Here is a 21849-nt window from a genome sequence, read left to right on the forward strand (position 1 = left end):
AAGCCATTATCTCTATAAAGCCTCTGCAGAACGGAGGCTGCACGTACCATCATTATCAGTTCTTTAAAGTCCTTTAGCCAGTTACTGCAGAAAATACATCATTAAACTTGTAATTAGCTTTAATCTAGTTAAATCACATTATTCTCTCCTGCCTAACAATTTGGCCCAAACTCTTCAAATTATAATTTTTTCCATTCTGTAATGATAAGAATCTTCCCTCCAGCAGTTTAAAAAATGGTTCTCCCTAACTGACATGAAGGCAACACTATCTAATGATTGCACAATTTTTGGGATTATTCTTGCTATATCACATAAAAAAAAAAGAAAATGGTTCTTAATGTTTGTATTGAACTCTGGAAAATACCGTAAAGAAGGAAGGGATATTGTTTTTTTCACTACCCTCAACAATTTTGCTCCAGTCATATCGAGCTGACGACCTCACACTGCTGGTGAAAGGCCCAGAGGTTGTGGTATTTTCCATTAAAATAAAAATAAAATGTATATATTTCCTGTTCATATACCTGAAACCCTTTATTGAGACCGATTCTTGGTATTTTGTTCCCCTATAGAAACAATATTTCAGGTATTTTCAGTGGAAATGATATCAAAAAGACAATCTCTTGAAAACATATCTTTTTTAAGTTTTGTCTCTGCCCCACAAAGACAGCAAAAGTGTACCCCATCTGTGAGGATCTTCTTAGTAAAACATTTTACCGTATAATCGTACCACAAACTTACATGTAATGCCTGTAAATAACACAAAATATGAGGAAACTTTATTAGAGATAAACATTCACAGGAAGAGCAACTTGCTCTCTTCCTGTTTTTAACATATTCACAACAACGGACATTTAGAATTGTATTGAAAAAGTACACATAAAGGCATTCACCAGGACAGCTACATATTATCTTGCTGTTTTTAACAATGACAACCACAGGTTTACAGCACAGCTTGATAAGCAACAATTCCAATACCATTTTCTTGCACTCCCTTGAGCATTTATTTTCCATTACCAGGTTATTTATAAAGGCAAAGTCATGTGTGTGTGCTGTGAACGCCAAAAGTTTCAGCACGCCATCTTGTCACTAGACCTTTCAGCTATAGTTTAATTCCCCCTCCTGTAAGTCCTGGTGGAATACCACTTCCCCAAAACTGTAACGAGAGCTGCTTTAATATTTCAAGAATGGGACAGCAACTGTCAATTCGTTCTTTTGACAGAGCATCAGGAAAATAGGTTTATGGAGGAGGTGACATTCATTACAGCTAAAGGCAGAGGGATGATAGGCTTTCCTTCTGATCCTGGCAGGTTTCCACCTATATAGTATTCCAAAAGCTGAGATTCTGGTGATGTGAGGTTTTTACCAACACGATATGTGTTGTGTTGCGTTCATACTTTCTACCGACATCCAATAACTCCAGGGAAATGTTTATCTCTGAGGTAATGGACAGATTACTGGGACAATGGGGCAATGCAGAATGCTATCTGTGCACCAAATCATTTGGCATGCCATATGCATTGCTGGATGGATCAAAAAAGTTCTTATTACTCACCACTTATATTCTCTTCCATGATAACAAAACATTTAAATACAAATAGCAGGTCATTTTCTCCTGCAATGCACCTTGTATCATCATTCATCATCATGCATTAGTCTCTAACCAATTAACTTTATGTGACAGCCAATTAAATCGCACCACCATCTATTGAAATAATTTTGTGATTAACTGTTGCTGCCTGTACCAAACCTAGTAAATATTCGTACTGAGCCGTCTCAATTCTTACTTGGAGAATGGTCTGGCAAAGTACAGTAATTAAGACTAACCCAACACAGATAATGTAAGCTTGTATAATTGGATACATCACAGATGTGGGCCACCTGACATTTCCATTACCTCTATCTGAGAAGTTATCTGTTCACACTAACCTCCTCTCTGGCTTTTTGGTCGTTCTCCTGCAACAGCAGCCCCAGCTTCATGAAGGGCACAATCTTCTCTCTTTCTTTCTTCTCAACTACAAAAAGAAAATCCTCTCTTTTTGTTCAATCACAGGATGACAATGTACGCCTTACAGCCTCATGCATTCTCTGAGGAAATAATTGAAAGGGAAAATGGAATACAGCATGAACCATTTCTCTGCTGCTTTACTGTAAACTGGTCCTCCGATCTGTTTTATCAGTAGGCATAATGGGATCAGGGCCCAGGAGGGAGGCACAGCCCAGTTAACCCAGTTAAAAGCAGCTACTGGAAGACACTATAAGGCGTGCATTTAGTTTTTGAACTTGTGAAAAGGACTGAACTGTGTGTTTGTGTGTGTGAGGCACATAAGTCAAAAATTATTATTATGCGTTTTACGTCAATGTTCGATTGTAGAAAGTGCAACTTTCAACTTGTTTTTCTTTTTTTGGGACAGAAATAATCAGCCTGTGAGTGCAGTCAATATGAGCAAGCTATATTATAACGTACCACAAATTATACAGAGGAAAAAAATAGATTTCTTATTGAACAGACCATAAAAATCAATCCTTGTTTAACACTAACTCAAATTCTTTGTGTCATAGCAGCCTCTGAGAAGTCTTATCTACGAGCCCACGCTCATCTCCAGCTGGGATAAGAAGACCCACAGCTCAGTGCAGCATGCAAACATTACCATAGCTCTCTGCGACTTAATGCACAGAGGAATAAGTTGAAGAGATGGACTTTTACTATTAAAGCCAGTTATGTCCGTAGCAAAAAAGGCTACGTCATAAACTTTTTTTATATTTCTTGAACTATCTTTGAAGGACTTTACTGAGAAAAACAGTGAAGTCTAAAACTTCAACAATGTTGCACAAGATAACTTTTTTTCCTTCTCATTTTTAATTATTGTTAAATTAAAAAAATATATATTTTCTTCTTAAAAGTATCTTGAGGCTTCTTTTTTATATTTTTTTGAGATCAGTAATATAACTGGAAGTAGAGGTTCACATGAAGATAGTAGTTTCTCCAAATTGTAGAAATGCCATGGACATTTTTAACTTGTGCTAGGGTTCAACTGTATTAAATTATTATGTATAATATGAAATTGTTCAAAAATGTTCACCCGCTTCTACTCAGTTTTTCGAGTATTTTAGCATCCTTTAGCTAATTTTTTTATTTTATGTCCTGCAACCTTATACAATCCTACCTCTCTCATCAAGGCTGTTTTGAATAGTAGAAGGCAGCTTCTTTCTCTGAAAAATTGGCAACTAGCTGGTAAACATTATTTGAATTATTAAGCTCCTCAAAAGCCAGATATTTCCGTCCCGAGACAGTGGAGACAAAAAAAGAGAGCTAAACATTTTTGCTAACATTTACCATATCAACTCTATAGAATATCAATATTAAAGAGGTGTTTACAGCTTTTTCTGTAGCCCTCGGGGACAACAACCATTTCTATTAAGTCTTTACATTTAAATCAGTTGGACTGGTATAATTGATTCAGCCACAAGATTGGAGTTACATTATACTGCAAGGTAGCACATACTTAATCCTTAAAGTGTAATGACATTTTGGTTGCAGACTTTATAACCTGGGAAAAGAGCAGTTCATTTAAAGCTACAAGTTAATTACATTTTTCAAAAGTTTTACAGTCTTATTAAAGTTTTCCACCCATGTATTAAAGGTTGGGCAACTGAATCCCCAAAAGAGTCTTTATGAGTTGAGAGCTGACATTTTCTCTCCAAATGGCAGCTCCATTTTACAGTCCCTGCATAATTGTCTTCCTCCCAAGAGTGAGATCACGAAGCATGCTAAATAGTGGGGTGTCCTGTCATCTTTCTATAGGGCAATGCTTTGTATGAGCTATACTCATACAGTCTCTGTGTTTTTGCTATTTATAAGTAAGATATATTTTATGGTGTGTGTGATGGTGGTGACCTTCATCAACACAGACTGGTCTATGCTCTCTTATTTTAACCAGGAGGGTTACTACTACACCGAATTTTTTACATTGAAGGAATTTAATTTACAGATACTTTGCATCTAGTAAGATATGCCATTAGGAACTAGAAAATGTTTGAGGGAAAATCTGGTAACCAGTATTTTCCTGGAATGATGATTTTAAAATTCAGCGTTATCTTGTTCGACCATTTGCTGCCGTTGCTGCAGCAAAACACTTCACCGAAAAGACCACGTTTACCAGCTTTCATAAATCTAGCAGGCTTTGATAAATATTTAGCCTCTTAGGCATTTTGTGAAGAAATCCCCTTGTAATGAAACTGCGACAACCTAGATGACTAACGGCTTCCCTACTATTGCACTCCTGTTTGAGTATTTATCTGCATTGCTCTATTAATCTGCATCCATGTGCACTCCAAAACATTGGCCTAGTTGTGATACAGAAACAAAAACACAGTTTTCTGCATTCTTCTGTGAATTTAAAGAGGTTTACTGTACTGGCTTTTTAATTAGCTGATCATCTTGTACTTCACCTGTCATGGCAGTGACTTGGAAAACGGCCAACTCAATTTCTGAGTTTATCATCTATTAAGGCAGGAGCGCCCCTTGACCAAAGTCAATTCTAAGTCGAGAGGGTGGTGCCACTTAAAAAGAGCCCCCTGTTGTAAACATACTATAAATCAATCTACGGTGGCGCCTGTAATGAGAGTCACCTAACTAAATTCTGATTTTGTATTTTTGTATTTGTCACTTTTTCACAGAACACTATTCAGTTATATCGTTATTTACAGAGATCAACCAACAACCAACTCTTCTCCCAGTAGACCACACATACCAAAAAACTCCACCTTGCACAATAAATAATCTGTGCAATCCACTGTGCAATATTAAAAATCCCTCGTCCGTTTATATAATATTTTAGTTATTGTTGTTTTTTTAATGTCTTTTTACCTATTTCTTATACTTCTCTGTGGGATTACTTTTTTATTGTACTTGCTTTCTACTTATGTTTATTTGTTTGTTTGCGCTATCCACTATTCTGCATAATAATAAGTTTCCCTGCTGTGGGATTTATAAAGGATTATCTTATTTTACCTAATCTAATCAAAGAAATTCACCATTTGCATACACATCATAACATACTGTTATGGTGTATTTAATGCAGCCTTTGACTCATATATCTTTTTTATACATGTTTCTGAAGTAAACATATGCATGAATAAATGCAGCACTTGAAGACCATAAGTCTTATACTTAGCTTACGCATTCAAAGCATTCATGTCTTAAGCTTATGCCCTATTTTCTACAAGCTCATTGTTTTGTTGCATTTAAATGATAATCGGCCCTGCTTGCTGGTATTCTAAATGAGGGTATGATGTGCATCCTCTTATTCCATGGAGCATCAGTTTTGTCTAAAACTTATTTGTAAATCATAAACCACGGCTGCAACTTCAATGTAGTACTTTTGTGAATGTTTTAACTGCAGGAAACCAGATGGTGCTACCTGTTTTCCTTCCTGGTGTTGCCGGCAATGCTGCAGCTGTGTGTGCTGCCCTTCCTCCCTGAGAGTCCTCGCTACCTGCTGATAGAGAGGAGGGATGAGGCCGGAGCAGAAAGAGGTATTGTATGCGTTACAAAAACACATTTGCCATCCCTCTCACTCAAGAACATATGCAGAATGCATACACGCTTCCACTATAGGCTTTTATGTTTCAAATACATATGTGTTTTAAGAGCAACTTTGTAGTTTGTATACCAATCAAATCCATACCCTTCTGGAGAAAAAAAATAATTCTACAGGGTAAGAGTGTCAAGGTACCAATACCAGGGGTGGACTGGAATATAAGACTATTAAGATTTTATTTTATTTTGTAAGTATTTGCTTTTCAGTTTTGGGATTGAAATTGTCATTTTCCTTATTTTCTATCCTTCACGATTACAAACATACATAAAACACACCAAACCTTTAGGAAAATGCTTTTTTATAAGTAACGATACAAGCAACAATAATGTAGAATAACATAATCCTTCAAATTCATACTTTTAAATAAACTGAAAGGCACGTGTTGCAGCCGTCTATATAGAACACAAAAATGGGCTTCCCTCCAGTGTAAAGTAATGGAGACATGCCAAGTCAGAGCCCTCATTGCTGTTGCTTATGTCGGAGACAAACCATGCGGGGCTCGTGCTGAAAGTGCTGAGCAGAAGCCTCTGGAGGCTGCATTACACACTTCCTTTCAGCCAACATGGCCAGAGGGACGGTGGGTAATGCGCGGAGACAGCAGTCTCAAAATGCTGCCGTTCAGGGAGAGAGGGCACACAAACGAGACTTTGTGATACGTCCACACGCACACACACACACACACACAGAGGGATGACACGCTGAGCGCCGACAGAGGCGTGTGTGCACTGTCCACACAAGGCATAGTGTTAGAAAAAATAAAGGTGTGAGGGAAGTCTCCAAGTGTGTCACAGAGTAATTGTGCCGTGTTAATGACATTAGCCCGTGCTGCCTACTAACCTAGAGTTTAAAGTGCTCCTATGATCACAGCAGTGCAGGTTGATTACCCCCCTCATTAATTATAATTGTATATCTGCAGGGTATTGATAGAGTTGTTTACCAAGACCATAGACTCATTGATTTCTTTCCCATAGCTTAGATTTGTGACTTTCACAGTATCTCACGGTCTGTCTGTCTGGTGCCCTTATGAGCATCGAAATTATGCTTCCTGTTCATATTGGACATTTATTTAAGAGAGAATTAAGACATTGTGCAACCAAAGATTATTTTCATAGTTGATTCATCTGTCGATTATCGTCTAGATTAGTTAGTTGATTGGTCTATAAGATGTCAAAAAATTATTAAAAATGTTGATCAGTGTTTCCCAAAGCCCTCAATTGAAGTCCTGGTGTGTTTTTTGTCCACAACTCAAAGATATTTAGTTTCCTGTTAAAGAGGAGTAAAGAAACCAAAAAATATTCACATTTAATAAAAAAAATCAGACATTTATCAATTATCAAAGTAGTTGACAATTAATCTAATCGATTCGTCTAAATCTATCCACGTCACACAGTATCTCGTGATGCAATGTCTTCCTTACACAGGTCAATAAAAGTCGCGCAATAATTCAATGTTTCTAAATATTCCATGATTCATCTCCCACTCTTATTTAGCATGTGAAAGATATTTCATCCAGCAAAGCATTTATGTTCATCTCAACTAATCTATACGCATCCTCTTGTGCAACGTTTTTACATTTCACGGACTACGGGAATAAATATAGTGTGATCTTGTTGAATATTAAAATGCTGTGGCACGAGAAGGAACAGCATGGGGTAGAGGCATAGCTCAAACTGCATTAGTTAACAAAGCATGTAGAATAATGTGGCGTAGATTGACTTTGATCGTTTTTTCTCTGTGTTCGTTTGAAGTCTTTGGTGTCTATGACCAAACTATATAAAAGGCCGCTCTCTGAAGGATTGGTTGCTCTGTCGTTTGTAATACAAAATGTACTTGCTTAATTCTTACGTTTGAACAAAAAATGTTCTACTTACATACAAAGTGTAATACACAAAATCACATGCTCAGTCTGAAGATTACGCCACCTCATACATTTACAATATTTCAGATGTACGACAGTAGTTTAAAGGAAAATAAAATGCAATTTATTTCTTTTTTGATGGATTCAGTGTCAGCTGTTCTAAATTACAGTTTAATGTTAAATTATTTGCAGCATTGCAGTATAACTGTAGCTTCTATTCTTATCTCTATTTTGGACGATTAAAGGCTCTGTACACCCACAAAGGTGTTGGGGCACGGCCTCCCAAATGGACGAGTGCAAACGAGTCATCGCCTGCTGCGTCGATATCTGTGATAAATGTAGGGAGCGCTAAGTGAGGTCACCCACTCACACGTCTTTGCTATTAGTTGAGTTTGCCAACTAATAGCAGTGTTTTGCCAACACTTTGCCAGTCAAAGTTCACCCAAGTTGGACTCCACGCGATGAGAAGAAGCAAACATTCTATTCGCCCCTTTGCGCGCATTGAATGGAAGAAAAAGGGATGCGAAGATATTGCAAATGCTAATTTTGTGTGTCTGTGACCGTGCTCTAATGAGTTATTTTTACTGATTATACCTCTGCTCAGGTTGGAAAGAGCTATGCTGAGATTAATGCAAGGTCAACAGCCTCCATGTACCAATATAAGTGATGATGGCGTCGTTTGTCCTACTCTAACCGGTGCATTAAATATGTGAAGCATAATTAATACATGCCCACACAGTCCTGAGAGGAGGTTCACCGACAGATTTGGGAACCAATATGTTGACATAAAAAATGAAAGCCATCAGGAGAGAAAGACTCCTTAAAAGTTAATCAAACTGGCTTTTGTTATATCAGCTACGTAGTCCCTTTTGAACCACTTCTTTTTCGCCAATGGCATCATCAGAGTATGCCAAAATTAGCTTTTAGCAGTTCCCTTTAGCAATGCTCATATGGATTGTACAGGCAACTATCACCAGATACTGAACAAAAATTGATAAACCTGATGTTTCTCAGGCAAGTTCTGAATTGTCTTCTTCTATAATGATCAAGCTGAAATATGTATGTTTATCTGACGGATATCAGATATAATGATATTTTCAGAAGTGTAAGTCACACTGAATGATAACACATAACTTTGTGTTATACATACTTTAACCATAATGTAACTTCCATGAGCAGACATTGAAGGACCAATCATAAGTACATGTTTAATGACTTTTAGTTAGAGTTCTTACACTCTCCTCAAAGACAAGGAAGTCTTGAAACTTTTATTTAATAATTTGTCACTTGAAACACTCCAATGTTGCATGTGTGAAATGATTTTGGTACATGCTCTCAAATCTCATTATGCATCCTGTCGCCCAACGAACATTTCTAGATACCAAAGACTTAATGAGAGTAACTATAGTGAGGCCTTGTCGAATGTTAAAAAGACATGAAAAGGAACCGCATGGCGTAGAGGAATAGTTCAAAATAAATGTTTTAACGAAGCATGTAGGAAAATGTGACATCAGATATGACTTACAGCATATGTTTTGTCTCTGGGGTGGTTTGAAATCTTTGATGTCTTTTCCATTCATTATAGATGGGCACTCTCTAAAGGCTTGGTTGCTTGTGTTCTGTGGAACATCCTGTTTGTTATTTCATAACATACATAAAATCCATGTTAAAATGATTAAATGCATTTGAACCATTTAGTTTATTCTGCAGTATAGATTATTTAAACATGTTTTTGAATCAGATGGTTTGGTTAACCTCACTTCTTATGTATACACTTTAACTTTCTGGCTATACCAAAAATGATACAAATGCATCCAAAATATACTCTACATATATGAAATAAACTGGCTTGCTAATTAAATACAACATTAACAACATTCGAAACATTTAATGTTTGATTTCTCATGACATTTAAATATAGTTCAATATAATTGTCCCCCCTGCACATGTAAAGAATGTGTGATATCTGTAGAGCTGTCTGATTCACTTGAAAATATTAACATATTTACATTATCTGACAGAAACATAACACGATATCATGAATAAAACATGATGATTACACCACATGGGTCCCCCGTAGAGCAAATTTTGGCAAAGCAGGGTAGTAGGTTGGGATACGTTGCGTCAGGCATAAGACATAAAATAACATCCACAAATTCCAGTTTGAGTAACAGATCTATGAGCTTAAAGGCTTATCAAATGCAGCAATTTATACTCAGGATTTATCAATTCTGGAAAGATATCACACACATATAACGTTTTTTTAATGACAAGTACTTGTAATGATGTCTCTTTGAAACTAACTCTAACTTTGAGCAGTGCAGTTAATCTTCGGACTTTGTTGTTAAAGTATTTTGGAATTCAAGGACGCTGCTCGTACTTCTCTTGATGGAGCGCTTTTATTTTTAGCTCACTCTCCCTTTGCCATCTGTCTTTGTTTATAGCTGCTCTCACCAAATAAATAATTCCAACCATGAGTCTGTTCAACAAATTGGCATCAGGAAATTAGATTTTTTTCTCTTTTGAACTGAAACATTAGACAAAAAGTGAAGTGAGCATGAAGATAACTTTATAAATCAACTTTGTGTTAAGTTTACAACCGTAGCAAAAGTATTTCTTCTTTATTTCGTTTGTGTTGATATGTGCTTGAAAAGAGGTGTTCATCTGTGGTGCTTTTCCATACCTTTTAACAACAGATGATGATGACTGGCTGTGTGAAAAGTTAAAAGAACAAATGTGCTGGCATGAGTCTGAACAGCGCTGCAGATCCATGGTGTTGGATTCTTGAGGGGTGGCCCTGTTGTGTCATATTATAATAATGCAGTGCCAGACAGGAACAGCATGTTAACTTGCACCCCATCTTGTTTCTTGTCATGTCATATACAGTAGCTATAGTTTACCTGCCTTCCATTTAAAGGTTGATGATGATATAGTTTTGTATACTAAAGGCAGCTTAATTTCAGGAGCCTTGACTTCACTGTATTCAATATATCTGAAGAAAAGGATGTGACATGATGTTTTACCTTCTCAACACACCACTTCATTCATAACTCTTCATGCATTACAGTATGTGCTTGTTTGTTGTCTTTCTCTCTGATCTCTATAGTTGTTGTCCTAGTGGCTGAAGGCAGGATGCCAAGGTGTCACTGGTCTCTGACCTGCAGTACGGCTTGCGATTGAATCCAGCTGTTTCATTTATTGTTTTGCTTTTGCAGTTTCAGACATATAAGACTCCCTGCGATACTTATTTTGCTGTCACTCCCATCAAATTACATTACCAATGCTATGTTTTATCCTTCTTACACTTTTATAGAAACACTTCTTGATAGTCAGTGTGCAGAAATAAATGGACCAACCAGCTAAATTAAAGAATTTGTTTGGTGAGGTATAACTTTGTTGATGTTGTTGGAACTACAAACCCTCAGTCCACATGGGTTTAACAGGGTCTTCTCTTCCCAAATGATCTTTGAATAGGTACAGACATGGACTCCAGAGCAATTTAACCAGACAACAACAAAGTTTAATTTTGGCCTAATTTTAACTAGCACCAGCCATATGACCTTTGTCGTGGCGAAAAGCGACGGTCTTTGTCAACAGAAAAAGGAGACTTTGCCAACTGACTGTTTTGTACACCTCAGTGTCAGAACTGTGGCCAATTATTTTTTCATATTCACACACTCAGGTGGGGCTGAGGACATGATAAAATTTAATCTAATCTATTAAAAACACCAAAAAGCAACACCTTAACACCACTTGATAGGTTCCTTCACTGCCAATGATCATGGGCACTGTAGTATATTTTGAGTCAATCCCAAATACACTGTCAAGATTCCCTAAACAGCTCACTAGTGCACAAAACAGCTGAAGATGTCCCACAAAAATACCGATCCTACTCTTGTTTAAGTAAAATTGACTAAAACTGCTGTGTCCAGCTCTTTCAGAAAAATGACAAAAAATATTTTTCAAATTTTTGAGCTATATATAAAGATTTATTTCATCAGTAAGAATTAATGGACATGGCACTGAAAGCAAGAATAGGGTAACTACTGTATAGTCTGAAACTATTGCGAGACGGACTGTGCATTATTGTTTTTGTTGTCTAATGGGACTTGTTGACGATAAAAAAAAAATAGATTAACCCCATACTTACGCTTTTAATTCAAGCCAAAATGCATCCACCTTAACCTTCTTGTCAGCCCCTTTCAGACCCTCTTTTAATATTTAACACTTATTTCAATAAAGTTATTTTTTTATTGCCACAGTAACAATACAGTGTCATTTCACAGGCTGTCAATAAGAATGTTGTGTGTGCTGGGAGTGCTCAGGCCACCACCATGTCATGGGGTGGAGCCAAGCTGTCCTGCAGGGAAAATAAAATGGGCTGCCACACATCAATATCAGGTCATGCCACTGACATTGACAGCCCCTGTGTGATTCTGGATTAAAACAGGCTTCCATAGTTTCTATCAGCAGGGAGAGACATTTGCATTTTCATTCACATACTAATCTCAATGCTAATTCTGTTGAGGTCAGATCTCATGGTGGGCAAATTATTCATTGTAACTGAGGATCATTTAAAGATGATCTTGTCTTGTCTTTCCTTACCCTTCATTTTCGTATGGTGTTTACGCCGCTGTTGATTCTTTAGATAATGATTTATGTCTTTGTGACTTACAAATGCCCAATGCCAGCATGGAGACCTTGGAGCAGGCTTTAGTTTGTACGGTCTTCCTGCCCCCTGTGTGGTCACTGTTCACACTCCTCTGTCCTAATGACCTGCTTTTAGTCCCTGTTGATATATAGAGATATGCTATTCTGGGTCATGTCCTTAGCCTGTTTCCACCTTGAATTCCCATAACCCCATGGATAGCGGAAAGGATTAAAGTGAAGAGAGAGGCTTCTTTACAGCAACCTATTCCCTCCAGTCCATCACATTCAAGTAGCACAAGTTCAAACAACCTTCAAGTGACCAAGCTGCAAATGATTGCCAGAAACCTGGTCAGCTCTGCACACACAAATATAAAATGTGTGTGTATTTCTTTGGTTTTCTGCCTTCTGAATGAGAAGAAACATGTTTCTAATGGCTTAAGCTCGACATGAAGAAAGTGCGTTAACTTGTTGAACAACAAGTAGGGGATAGGGTTTTAATAAAAGCCATTGTTTTCATCATGAAGTTTGCCATGATTTGATATTTAGGATATTTGAGTCCATCACCAGTGAAGAGCACTTTGTCTACATTCGTTTGAGGATAATACAACATATTGGAACATTAACTACTTTAAATCACTGTGATTTAGAGGACTGAGTTTAGCTACATTGCAGTGAAATATAATATTGTGTTGAGGAATTATGTATCCTGGAGAAAGCATTTAAATTGAGAACATGACGAGCCCAGGATATAGCCCAAGGGTATGTCACTTATCTGTTTGACTACACATATTATTGTTATTCAACTTTATTTCAGACACATGGGTCCATATAAAATAGAAAACAACAACAAATAAATACAATACAATACAAGAACACAAAGACACAGGTAAAGTCATTCCAGTACAAAAGTCCCCAATGATTAAAAGACAGAGAGACATATGTTCCAATGTTTCCACAAACAAGAGGAATACATTGTGTCACTTTGGTTTGACACAGTCCAGGCATTTATGATTACATTTTTTGAGTCAGTCAATCTACATGTACATAGAGGTAACCTGTGGTTTTCTTTGTTAACAATCAGTTATGTTTACATTCATTGTTCTCATCAACATGCATTGAGACAAATGTGTCACATAAACAATGTGTAGAATCCAATTCTATTAAACTGTGTCTAAGCCAAATCTTTACATATAAAAAAAATCACATTATATAAACATAACTGGGACCTACTCAACGCAGGAGTGCCAAAATAACTCCACACAGAACCTTTGATAAAAAGTAATTCATTGACACACTGCTGGGGTTTTTTTTTGAGAGAGATTAAAAACACCAAATATTTTAGCCACTCAGACTCATCAGCATCAAAGCGTATAGATAAATAAAGTATTTACTTCCAATCAAAATGCCTGCTGATTTCTGTTTTTCGAAAAAATGATCCACCTCAAGAAGTAAATGTCTGCCACTGGGTTCTTTTTATAAGCACACCAATGACATACCACCTGGGGGACTGTGACTTGATTTTTGATTAATTTAATACACATAATTCAACTCAAAGATGTTTTTTAAACACTGACCTGGGAGGTGATTAACATTGAGACTGCATTACCCAATATACACTTAATGGAGGCCAAAACAGCAGGCCTCATTCACGTTTAGAATACAGAATACATATCAAAATTTCATTTCTTATAGACACTTGATAAAACTACAGAAAACTGATTTCAGCTTCGTCTAAGTGAGTGTTCAGCTGTTTACAAATTGATCCACCCTTGAGGATATGTCTTCATTTTCTGTGGAATAAATCCTCATGTTCTTTGATCTCAGCATGATGGTTTTTATTTGTGCATTTTTTAACACTGTGTGTGTGTGTGTGTTTGTGCTTGTGTGTGTGTGTCAGCCTTCCAGAGATTTTTGGGGAAGAAAGATGTGTCACAGGAGCTGGAAGAGGTCCATGCGGAGGCTCGGGCTCAGGTCAACCTACAAAAAGCCTCTGTGTTACAGCTGCTGAGGAGCCCAGCCGTTCGCTGGCAGCTCATCACCATCATCATCAGCATGGCCTGCTATCAGCTCTGTGGCCTCAATGCTGTAAGATGCAATTCTCATTTTACTTTTCTCAGATTGTCTGTGGAATCTAGTTCTTAATACTATGCTAGTGCGTCACATTATATGATGATTATCTATTAAGAAATGTAAGTGATTTTATACATACCTTCTTTTAAGACCACTTACATGACAAACATGCTGCATATCAGCATCAGACTCTTTTTCGAAGCTCTGTTACACCTCATCACACCTGAAAATTGTCAATCAGTTTTGGACCCCAGTGGACAGATTTGTGCCATGGCAAGAAAGTGGAAAGTGTTTTTCCTCCTACTTGAGTGACTCAGACAAGACAAAAAGCCATTCTGCTTTTTTTTTAACCAGACCATGCAGAACACACCCACTCTTAAAAAGTCCCATCAGTGACAAAACTACTGCTATTCAGTGGATCAGGTGTGGCAGCACATTGCAGAGCCCCTGAGTCTCCATTTGCACAGGTGTGACCCCATATTTATTTTTTAGAAAGTTGTTTTTGCCCCAGTTAGAATGGATCAGTACCTTTCATTCAGTTTCATTCAATTTATTTTGTATAGCCCCAGAATCACAAATGACAAATTTGCCTCAGAGGGCTTTACAATCTGTACACATGCGACATCCTCTGTCCTTCCCTCACATCGGCACAGGAAAAACTCCCCTAAAAAACCCCTTTAACAGGGAGAAAAAAGGAAGAAACCTATGGGAGAACGACAGAGGAGGGATCCTTCTCCCAGGATGGACAGAATGCAATAGATGTCATGTGTACAGAATGAACAGCATAACAGAGATACAACACATTCAATGTATATGACATAAATGATTCATATAATAAGACTACTTATAATAACAGCAGCAATTATTATAGTAGAATTATAATTATGAAAATAGGGATAGTAATGTGATTAATAATAATAATCGAAGTAGCAGTGGGTGTCAGTCGGCTCACAGCAGGAGGCACGACTACGGTCCAGGTACCACAACGATTCATGGAAACCTGCAGAGCGAGAAAGCAAAAAGGGCTTCAGGGTGGAAGTAAAGCTAAAATACTTAATGGTACAGGTAATAGTAATAGTAATGTGACTAGTAATAATAATGGTGGTAGCAGTCGGTGTCAGCAGGGCCGTAGCAGGATGCACGACCACGGTCCAGGTACAGCCACGATTTATAGAAGCCTGCGAAGCGAGAAAGCACAAAGACTCCAGGGTAGAAGCAAGTCAATAAGCGTAATAGTACAGGCAATAATAATAGTAATGTGACTAATAATGATAGTGGTAGTAGTAGTGGGTGTGAGCAGGGCCTCAGCAGGTGGCACGATGACAGTCCAAATATAACAGGCGAGAAAGCACAAGAACTCCGGGGAAGAAGCAAAATCAGTAATGTGCATAAATAGGAGATTAATACATAAAGAGGGAGTGAGAGAAGAGGAGAGAGGAGCTCAGTGTATTCTAAGTAGCCCCCCGGCTGTCTAGGCATATAGCAGCATATCTAGGGGCTGGACCAAGGCGAACCTGAACCAGCCCTAACTATAAGCGCTATCAAAAAGGAAGGTCTTAAGCCTGCTCTTAAAAGTGGTGAGTGTGTCTGCCCCCGGACTGAAACTGGAACCTGGTTCCACAGAAGAGGAGCCTGATAACTGAAGGCTCTGGCTCCCATCCTACTTTGATATACTCTAGGAACCACAAGTAACCCTGCATTGATTGAGCGCAGCTTTCTAGTTGGGTAATATGGAACTATAAGTTCCTTAAGATAAGACGGTGCCTGGCCAGTTAGAGCTTTGTAGGTAAGTAAAATAATTTTAAATTCTATTCTTGATTTAACAGGGAGCCAGTGCAGAGAAGCTAATACTGGAGTAATATGATCTCTTTTCTTAGTTTTTGTTAGAACACGTGCTGCAGCATTCTGGATCAACTGTAAAGATCTAAGAGACCTATTAGAGCAGCCTGATAATAAGGAGTTACAGTAATCTAGTCTAGAGGTAACAAATGCATGAACTAGTTTTTCTGCATCGCTTTGAGACAGGATTTGCCTGATTTTCGCAATGTTACGTAAATGAAAAAAGGCTGTCCTTGAGATCTGTTTTATATAACAGTTAAAAGACAGATCCTGATCAAAGATAACTCCAAGGTTCTTAACGGTATTGCTGGATGCTAGAGCAATGCCATCTAGAGAAACTATATCGTTAGATAATTGATTTCGAAGGTGATCTGGGCCTAGTAGGATAACTTCTGTTTTTTCAGAGTTTAACATTAAGAAGTTACAGGTCATCCAGGTTTTTATGTCCGTAAGACATGCTTGAAGTTTAGAGAACTGGTTAGTTTCGTCTGGCTTAATTGATAGATATAACTGGGTATCATCTGCATAACAATGAAAGTTTACTGAGTGTTTTCTGATAATATTCCCCAAGGGAAGCATATATAAGGTAAATAAAATAGGTCCAAGAACAGACCCCTGTGGAACTCCGTGACTGACCCTGGTTTTCATCGAGCTTTCATTGTTTACATATACAAACTGAGATCGGTCTGATAAATACGACTTAAACCAGCTAAGTGCGGTTCCTTTAATGCCTATTAGATGCTCCAATCTCTGTAATAGGATTTGGTGATCAATGGTATCAAATGCAGCACTAAGGTCTAGCAATACAAGTACAGAGACAAGTCCTTTGTCTGAAGCTATTAGAAGGTCATTGGTAATTTTCACCAGTGCCGTCTCTGTGCTATGATTCACTCTAAATCCTGACTGAAAATCCTCAAATAAACTATTGTTATGCATAAAGTCACAGAGCTGATTTGCTACTGCTTTCGCAAGGATCTTAGAGAGGAACGGAAGGTTAGACATAGGTCTATAGTTAGCCAACACCTCTGGATCAAGAGTAGGTTTCTTAAGAAGAGGTTTAATTACAGCTAGTTTGAAGGCCTGTGGTACATGGCCTGTTAGTAAAGACAGATTGATAATTTCTAATAAAGAATTGCTAATTAAAGGTAAAACTTCCCTAAGCAGCCTAGTCGGAATCGGGTCTAAGAGACAGGTGGAAGGTTTAGACTTAGAAATAGTTAAAGTCAATTGTTGAAGGTCGATGGGAGAAAAGCCATCTAAATATATTTCAGGTTCTACAGCTGTGGATTGATCGGTACTGGTTGAGGGCAGTAGATTATAAAATTATTTTCTCTAATAGTTAGAATCTTATCATTAAAGAAGTTCATGAAGTCACTACTACTGAGGTTTATAGGAATACACGGCTCAACAGAGCTGTGACTCTCTGTCAGCCTGGCTACAGTGCTGAAGAGAACCCTGGGGTTGTTCTTATTTTTCTCTATTAATGCTGAATAATAGGCTGCTCTAGCATTACGGAGTGCCTTCTTATATATTTTAAGACTGTCTCGCCAGACTAACCGCGCTTCATCCACATTGGTGGAACGCCATATCCTTTCAAGTTTTCGCGATATTTGCTTTAAATCGCGGGTTTGAGGATTATACCATGGAGCAAACCTCCTTTCTTTTATTAGCTTCTTTTTTAGAGGAGCTATAGAGTCTAGTGTCATTCGCAGTGAGCATGCAGCACTATCAACAAGATGGTCAATCTGAGACGGACTAAAGTTAGCGTAGGAGTCCTCTGTTATATTGAGCAATGGTACTGAATAAAACCCTGAAGAAATCGCTTCTTTAAATTTAGCTACAGCATTATCAGATAGACATCTAGTGTAGAAACTTTTGCCTAATGGCGTACACTCTGGTAGAAAAATTCAAAGGTTATTAGATAATGGTCCGATAAAAGAGAGTTCTGTTGAGAGACAATTACATTTTCTATTTCAATACCATAAACCAGAACAAGGTCGAGGGTATGGTTAAAACAGTGAGTCGGTTTATGTACACACTGACAGAAGCCAATAGAATCTAATAATGAACTAAACGCAGTACTAAGGCTATCATTATACACATCCACATGAATATTAAAATCCCCTACAATAATAACTTTATCTGTTTTGAGGACTAAACTTGATAAAAACTCTGAGAATTCAGATAGGAATTCAGAATACGCACCTGGTGCACGGTACACTATAACAAATAAAATTGACTTTAATGCTTTCCCGCTCGGGTTTGAAAGACTAAGAACAAGGCTTTCAAATGAGTTGTAATTTAATTTAGGTTTAGGGTTTATTAATAGGCTTGAGTCAAAGATAGCTGCTACTCCACCTCCTCGGCCTGTGCCTCGAGGAATATGAGTATTAATATAACTTGGAGGAGTTGATTCATTAAGGCTAACGTACTCTTCATGACACAGCCAGGTTTCAGTAAGACAAAATAAATCAATATGATTATCTGATATTAAATCATTTACAAGTACACCCTTAGATGACAGAGATCTAATATTTAAGAGTCCACATTTAACTGTCCTGTTTTGATGCACTGTTGCATTGGTTGCCTTAACTTTTATTAAGTTATTCTGTATAACTCCTCTTCTGTTGACTTTAAATAATTGAAGTGGCCGTGGGGCAGACACAGTCTCTATAGGGTTTTGGGTGGGTAACTGGGTGGGTAACTGCTCCAAAGGAAGCGTGAAAAGACTGCGACTCTGCTTCTGCTTCCTGGTCTGAACTCTGGGTCATGGATTAGGTCCACTAATGAACTGGGTCAGAAATCATATCCATAATGACTATCATAAAGAATATTAGCTGTGCTCAATTTTTCATTATCAAATTTTCACATTTGATAGTTTGATGGATTTTTCGGTAATACTGTATAAAACAAAGCCAGAAATCAAAATCTCATCTGGATTATCATAGAATCATGACTCGATTTACATACATTTTAATTTCACGAGACAGGAATTTAATTTAGATCACTCTGGAGGTCTTTATTTTGATTCACCATCACCATCATACCTGTCAAATGACTCAAGTAAATATTAAAGTCTGAGACTGACTGGTTGATGATACATAGGATTATTTTGCTGCAAGGAAACTGATTGCTTATTCTGAAGCTGACAGCTGAGACTTAGTCCTGCAAACATTGTGACAGCATCAATCAGTGCTTCAGCCCATCAAAAAATAATATATATATAGATATATTATATATGTATATTATGTGTGTATTCTTTTTCACAGATCTGGTACTACACCAGTGGGATCCTTCGGGAGGCAGGCTTTGCAGAGAACATTATCCCCTACATTACACTGAGCACTGGGGCCATAGAGACTCTGGCTGCCATCATCTCGGTGAGTATAGCTACTTCATATCAACCAAACATGTCTGATTCTGGGCATTAGGCTGCTCTTGATATAAACACTCACAAGGTATATTGTAGATTCTACTTTTTATCCGTCGCTAAAATCCTCTCTGATCTTTGTGCTTATTAAACTAAGGTTTGATTTTACCATCGGCCTCTTTGATATTGGAATATTGTCTGTGTTTTAATTGAAAAAGGACTTCTAGGTCAACATATTTAGGTGCGTTTGTGGGCAGTTTGTCTCTATACATAACTGATTAAATATTGATATAAAGTAACTTGTCCTCAGACATTGTTTGACAGTGCAGGAATGTTAATCTGTACCAATCGTAGTTCAATTCTGCAATAAAGATTTGTTTTACTCTGTTCTTGTAATTTTTTCTAGGTTTCCAATGGGACACATTAAAAAGCAAAAAAAAGATCTGGCAGTATTTTTATCCACCCTATGATTATCATGAGAGAATATAAAACTGTTATTATGCAGTAGTTGGCGCTAAAATACCACTGTGAGTGTGGATGTTCTGGTGTATGGACATTATCTCCTACACTCAATACTGTACAAAGATTTTTGTCGTTTTAGCGAAGTATTGCTGATCAGAGACCAAATTTATCCCCTTAGCAAATTTCATTATTCCAAAGCCCACATTTTAGTTGCCCAGCTGTAATTCTAACACTCTTGACAAAAGCTCTGATATCATGGTTGATGTGAAGGAACTACAACTGCAAAGCTGTTCAAACATTTTCAGCTCAGTTGACGTAAAAGGCACTGCTGTCAACAGGAGTGCATACCTGCTCTGGCGGCAGATCTGCCGTTAAAGATGGATTAATTGCACTTTGCATCAAGCAACTCAGCTTAATTTAATTAGTTATTAATTAGGTGCGTGGTATGTTGGCAGCTTGTTAGGCAGATAATGTGGCATTCCACTCCAGAATAATATGTGGTGATGTCTGTGCAATAATTACTGTGCACAAAACACTACTAAAAATAAGAAACATGCAAGAAATCACTGGTAAAGACCTAAAATAGAATAAAACAACCGCTATTTGTTGTACATTTATCCTGATATAGCAGCATTTTGCACCGATGAAATAAGGGACACTGCAGCCTAGTCTTGTTGCCATCATATCTTCTGTTCCCAAGCAACAAACTGTGTTTTGACACAAGGTATCCACACAAGAGTAAAAAGGAGTCAATGTGTATTCAATTCAAATCCAGTTAACTGTTGCTGTAGGATCACTGACCTACAGTGTGCTATTGATTCAGAATACACCGTATGAGGTAGAACTCTGTATATACACTCACACAATAACAACATTAGAGATTGGCTGATTTCCTTATGACTGGTCACCCTTTTTAACCATAGTAATACCTTTTTTTAATGAATCTTTTTTTGCATTTGGAAGAATATAGATAATTTAAGTTCCTGGGCCATAGTTCCACGTCAAAAAATGTCCCTTTAAACCCCGGAACCATGTTAAACCTTTATCCATGGATATGTTCAGCCACTTTAGGGCAGCATAACAAGCTTTAAACACAACATCAGCCTCACGTAGTAGCTAACTTGTTTGCAAACAATTGCCTATTTACATATAGAGCAGACAGAGCTGCATTAGCAATCATTTGGAATTGTGTTTCAGGCAATCATCTATGTAAGTCTCCTTTTACCTCTGTTTTGATCTCCTTAAACTCTGAAAAAAATATCTGTCTCTTAAGCCTTTAATTGTCCCACTGTGTTCACCAGCTAGTCCTTAACTTTGTCTGTCTGCTGTTTTGAGCTGGGCAGGTTGTGCTAAACGAGTTCATCTGAACTTTTTCTCTTAAAACAGCTGCTTGTTTACAAAGATAATGCTGATGAGAACAGTAAGAGTGATCCAAAACAATTAATTGGTAGGTCATAAAACCAAAACACTGCGCTGAAAGACGCTGTAAAGCCTTGTAGAGCTGAGGAACCCTGCAGATTCTGGTGATAATTCTCTGTGGGTTGGTTTCTCACTGCAGACGACCCCTTCTGCATTACACATAGTCATCTGAACCGTTGTTGATATAAAGAAATCGGCTAGAGCAGCTTTAACATCATCTGCTAATGGATGCAACATTATTATTTAGGCTAATAAAACACACAACTTACCAAATTTTCACTACTAACTTGCCTTTGTAACCTTTTCACCTCCTACATCCAAGTAACGTAACAGTAAATTACAAAGAAAAGTGTTTCCTCATCATCTTCCAAAAATACATCTAAATTAAATTGATGATTTATATTTATAAAGTAGCCTACTTTTCTGTGCTCTTGAGATTTTCTCTGTTTTCTCTGGAGGTTTCAATCTATTTACGAGATTCTTCTCAACACAAGCACATTAAACAGTGAGAGGACCCCACTCAGTGACTTAAACACAAGCATTTCAAATATCAGTTTTCTCTCCAGCCCTCCAGCATCAGT

General features: G+C 37.6%; 1 protein-coding gene across 3 annotated transcripts in view; it reads left to right on the forward strand.

Moving 5' to 3' along the window:
* The window catches only part of slc2a9l2 (solute carrier family 2 member 9, like 2), a 95656-nt gene that overhangs the window by 28394 nt on the left and 45413 nt on the right, over positions 1 to 21849 (forward strand). For all 3 annotated transcript variants that reach the window (XM_054616141.1, XM_054616140.1, XM_054616142.1), the window contains 3 exons: positions 5403 to 5535; positions 14006 to 14193; positions 19287 to 19397. In XM_054616141.1, coding sequence (XP_054472116.1) covers positions 5403 to 5535; positions 14006 to 14193; positions 19287 to 19397 — 432 coding nt within the window. The remainder of the gene's footprint in view (positions 1 to 5402; positions 5536 to 14005; positions 14194 to 19286; positions 19398 to 21849) is intronic.

The sequence above is a fragment of the Anoplopoma fimbria genome, chromosome 17 (genome assembly GCF_027596085.1).
Source record: "Anoplopoma fimbria isolate UVic2021 breed Golden Eagle Sablefish chromosome 17, Afim_UVic_2022, whole genome shotgun sequence".
NCBI classification, from domain to species: Eukaryota; Metazoa; Chordata; class Actinopteri; order Perciformes; family Anoplopomatidae; genus Anoplopoma; species Anoplopoma fimbria.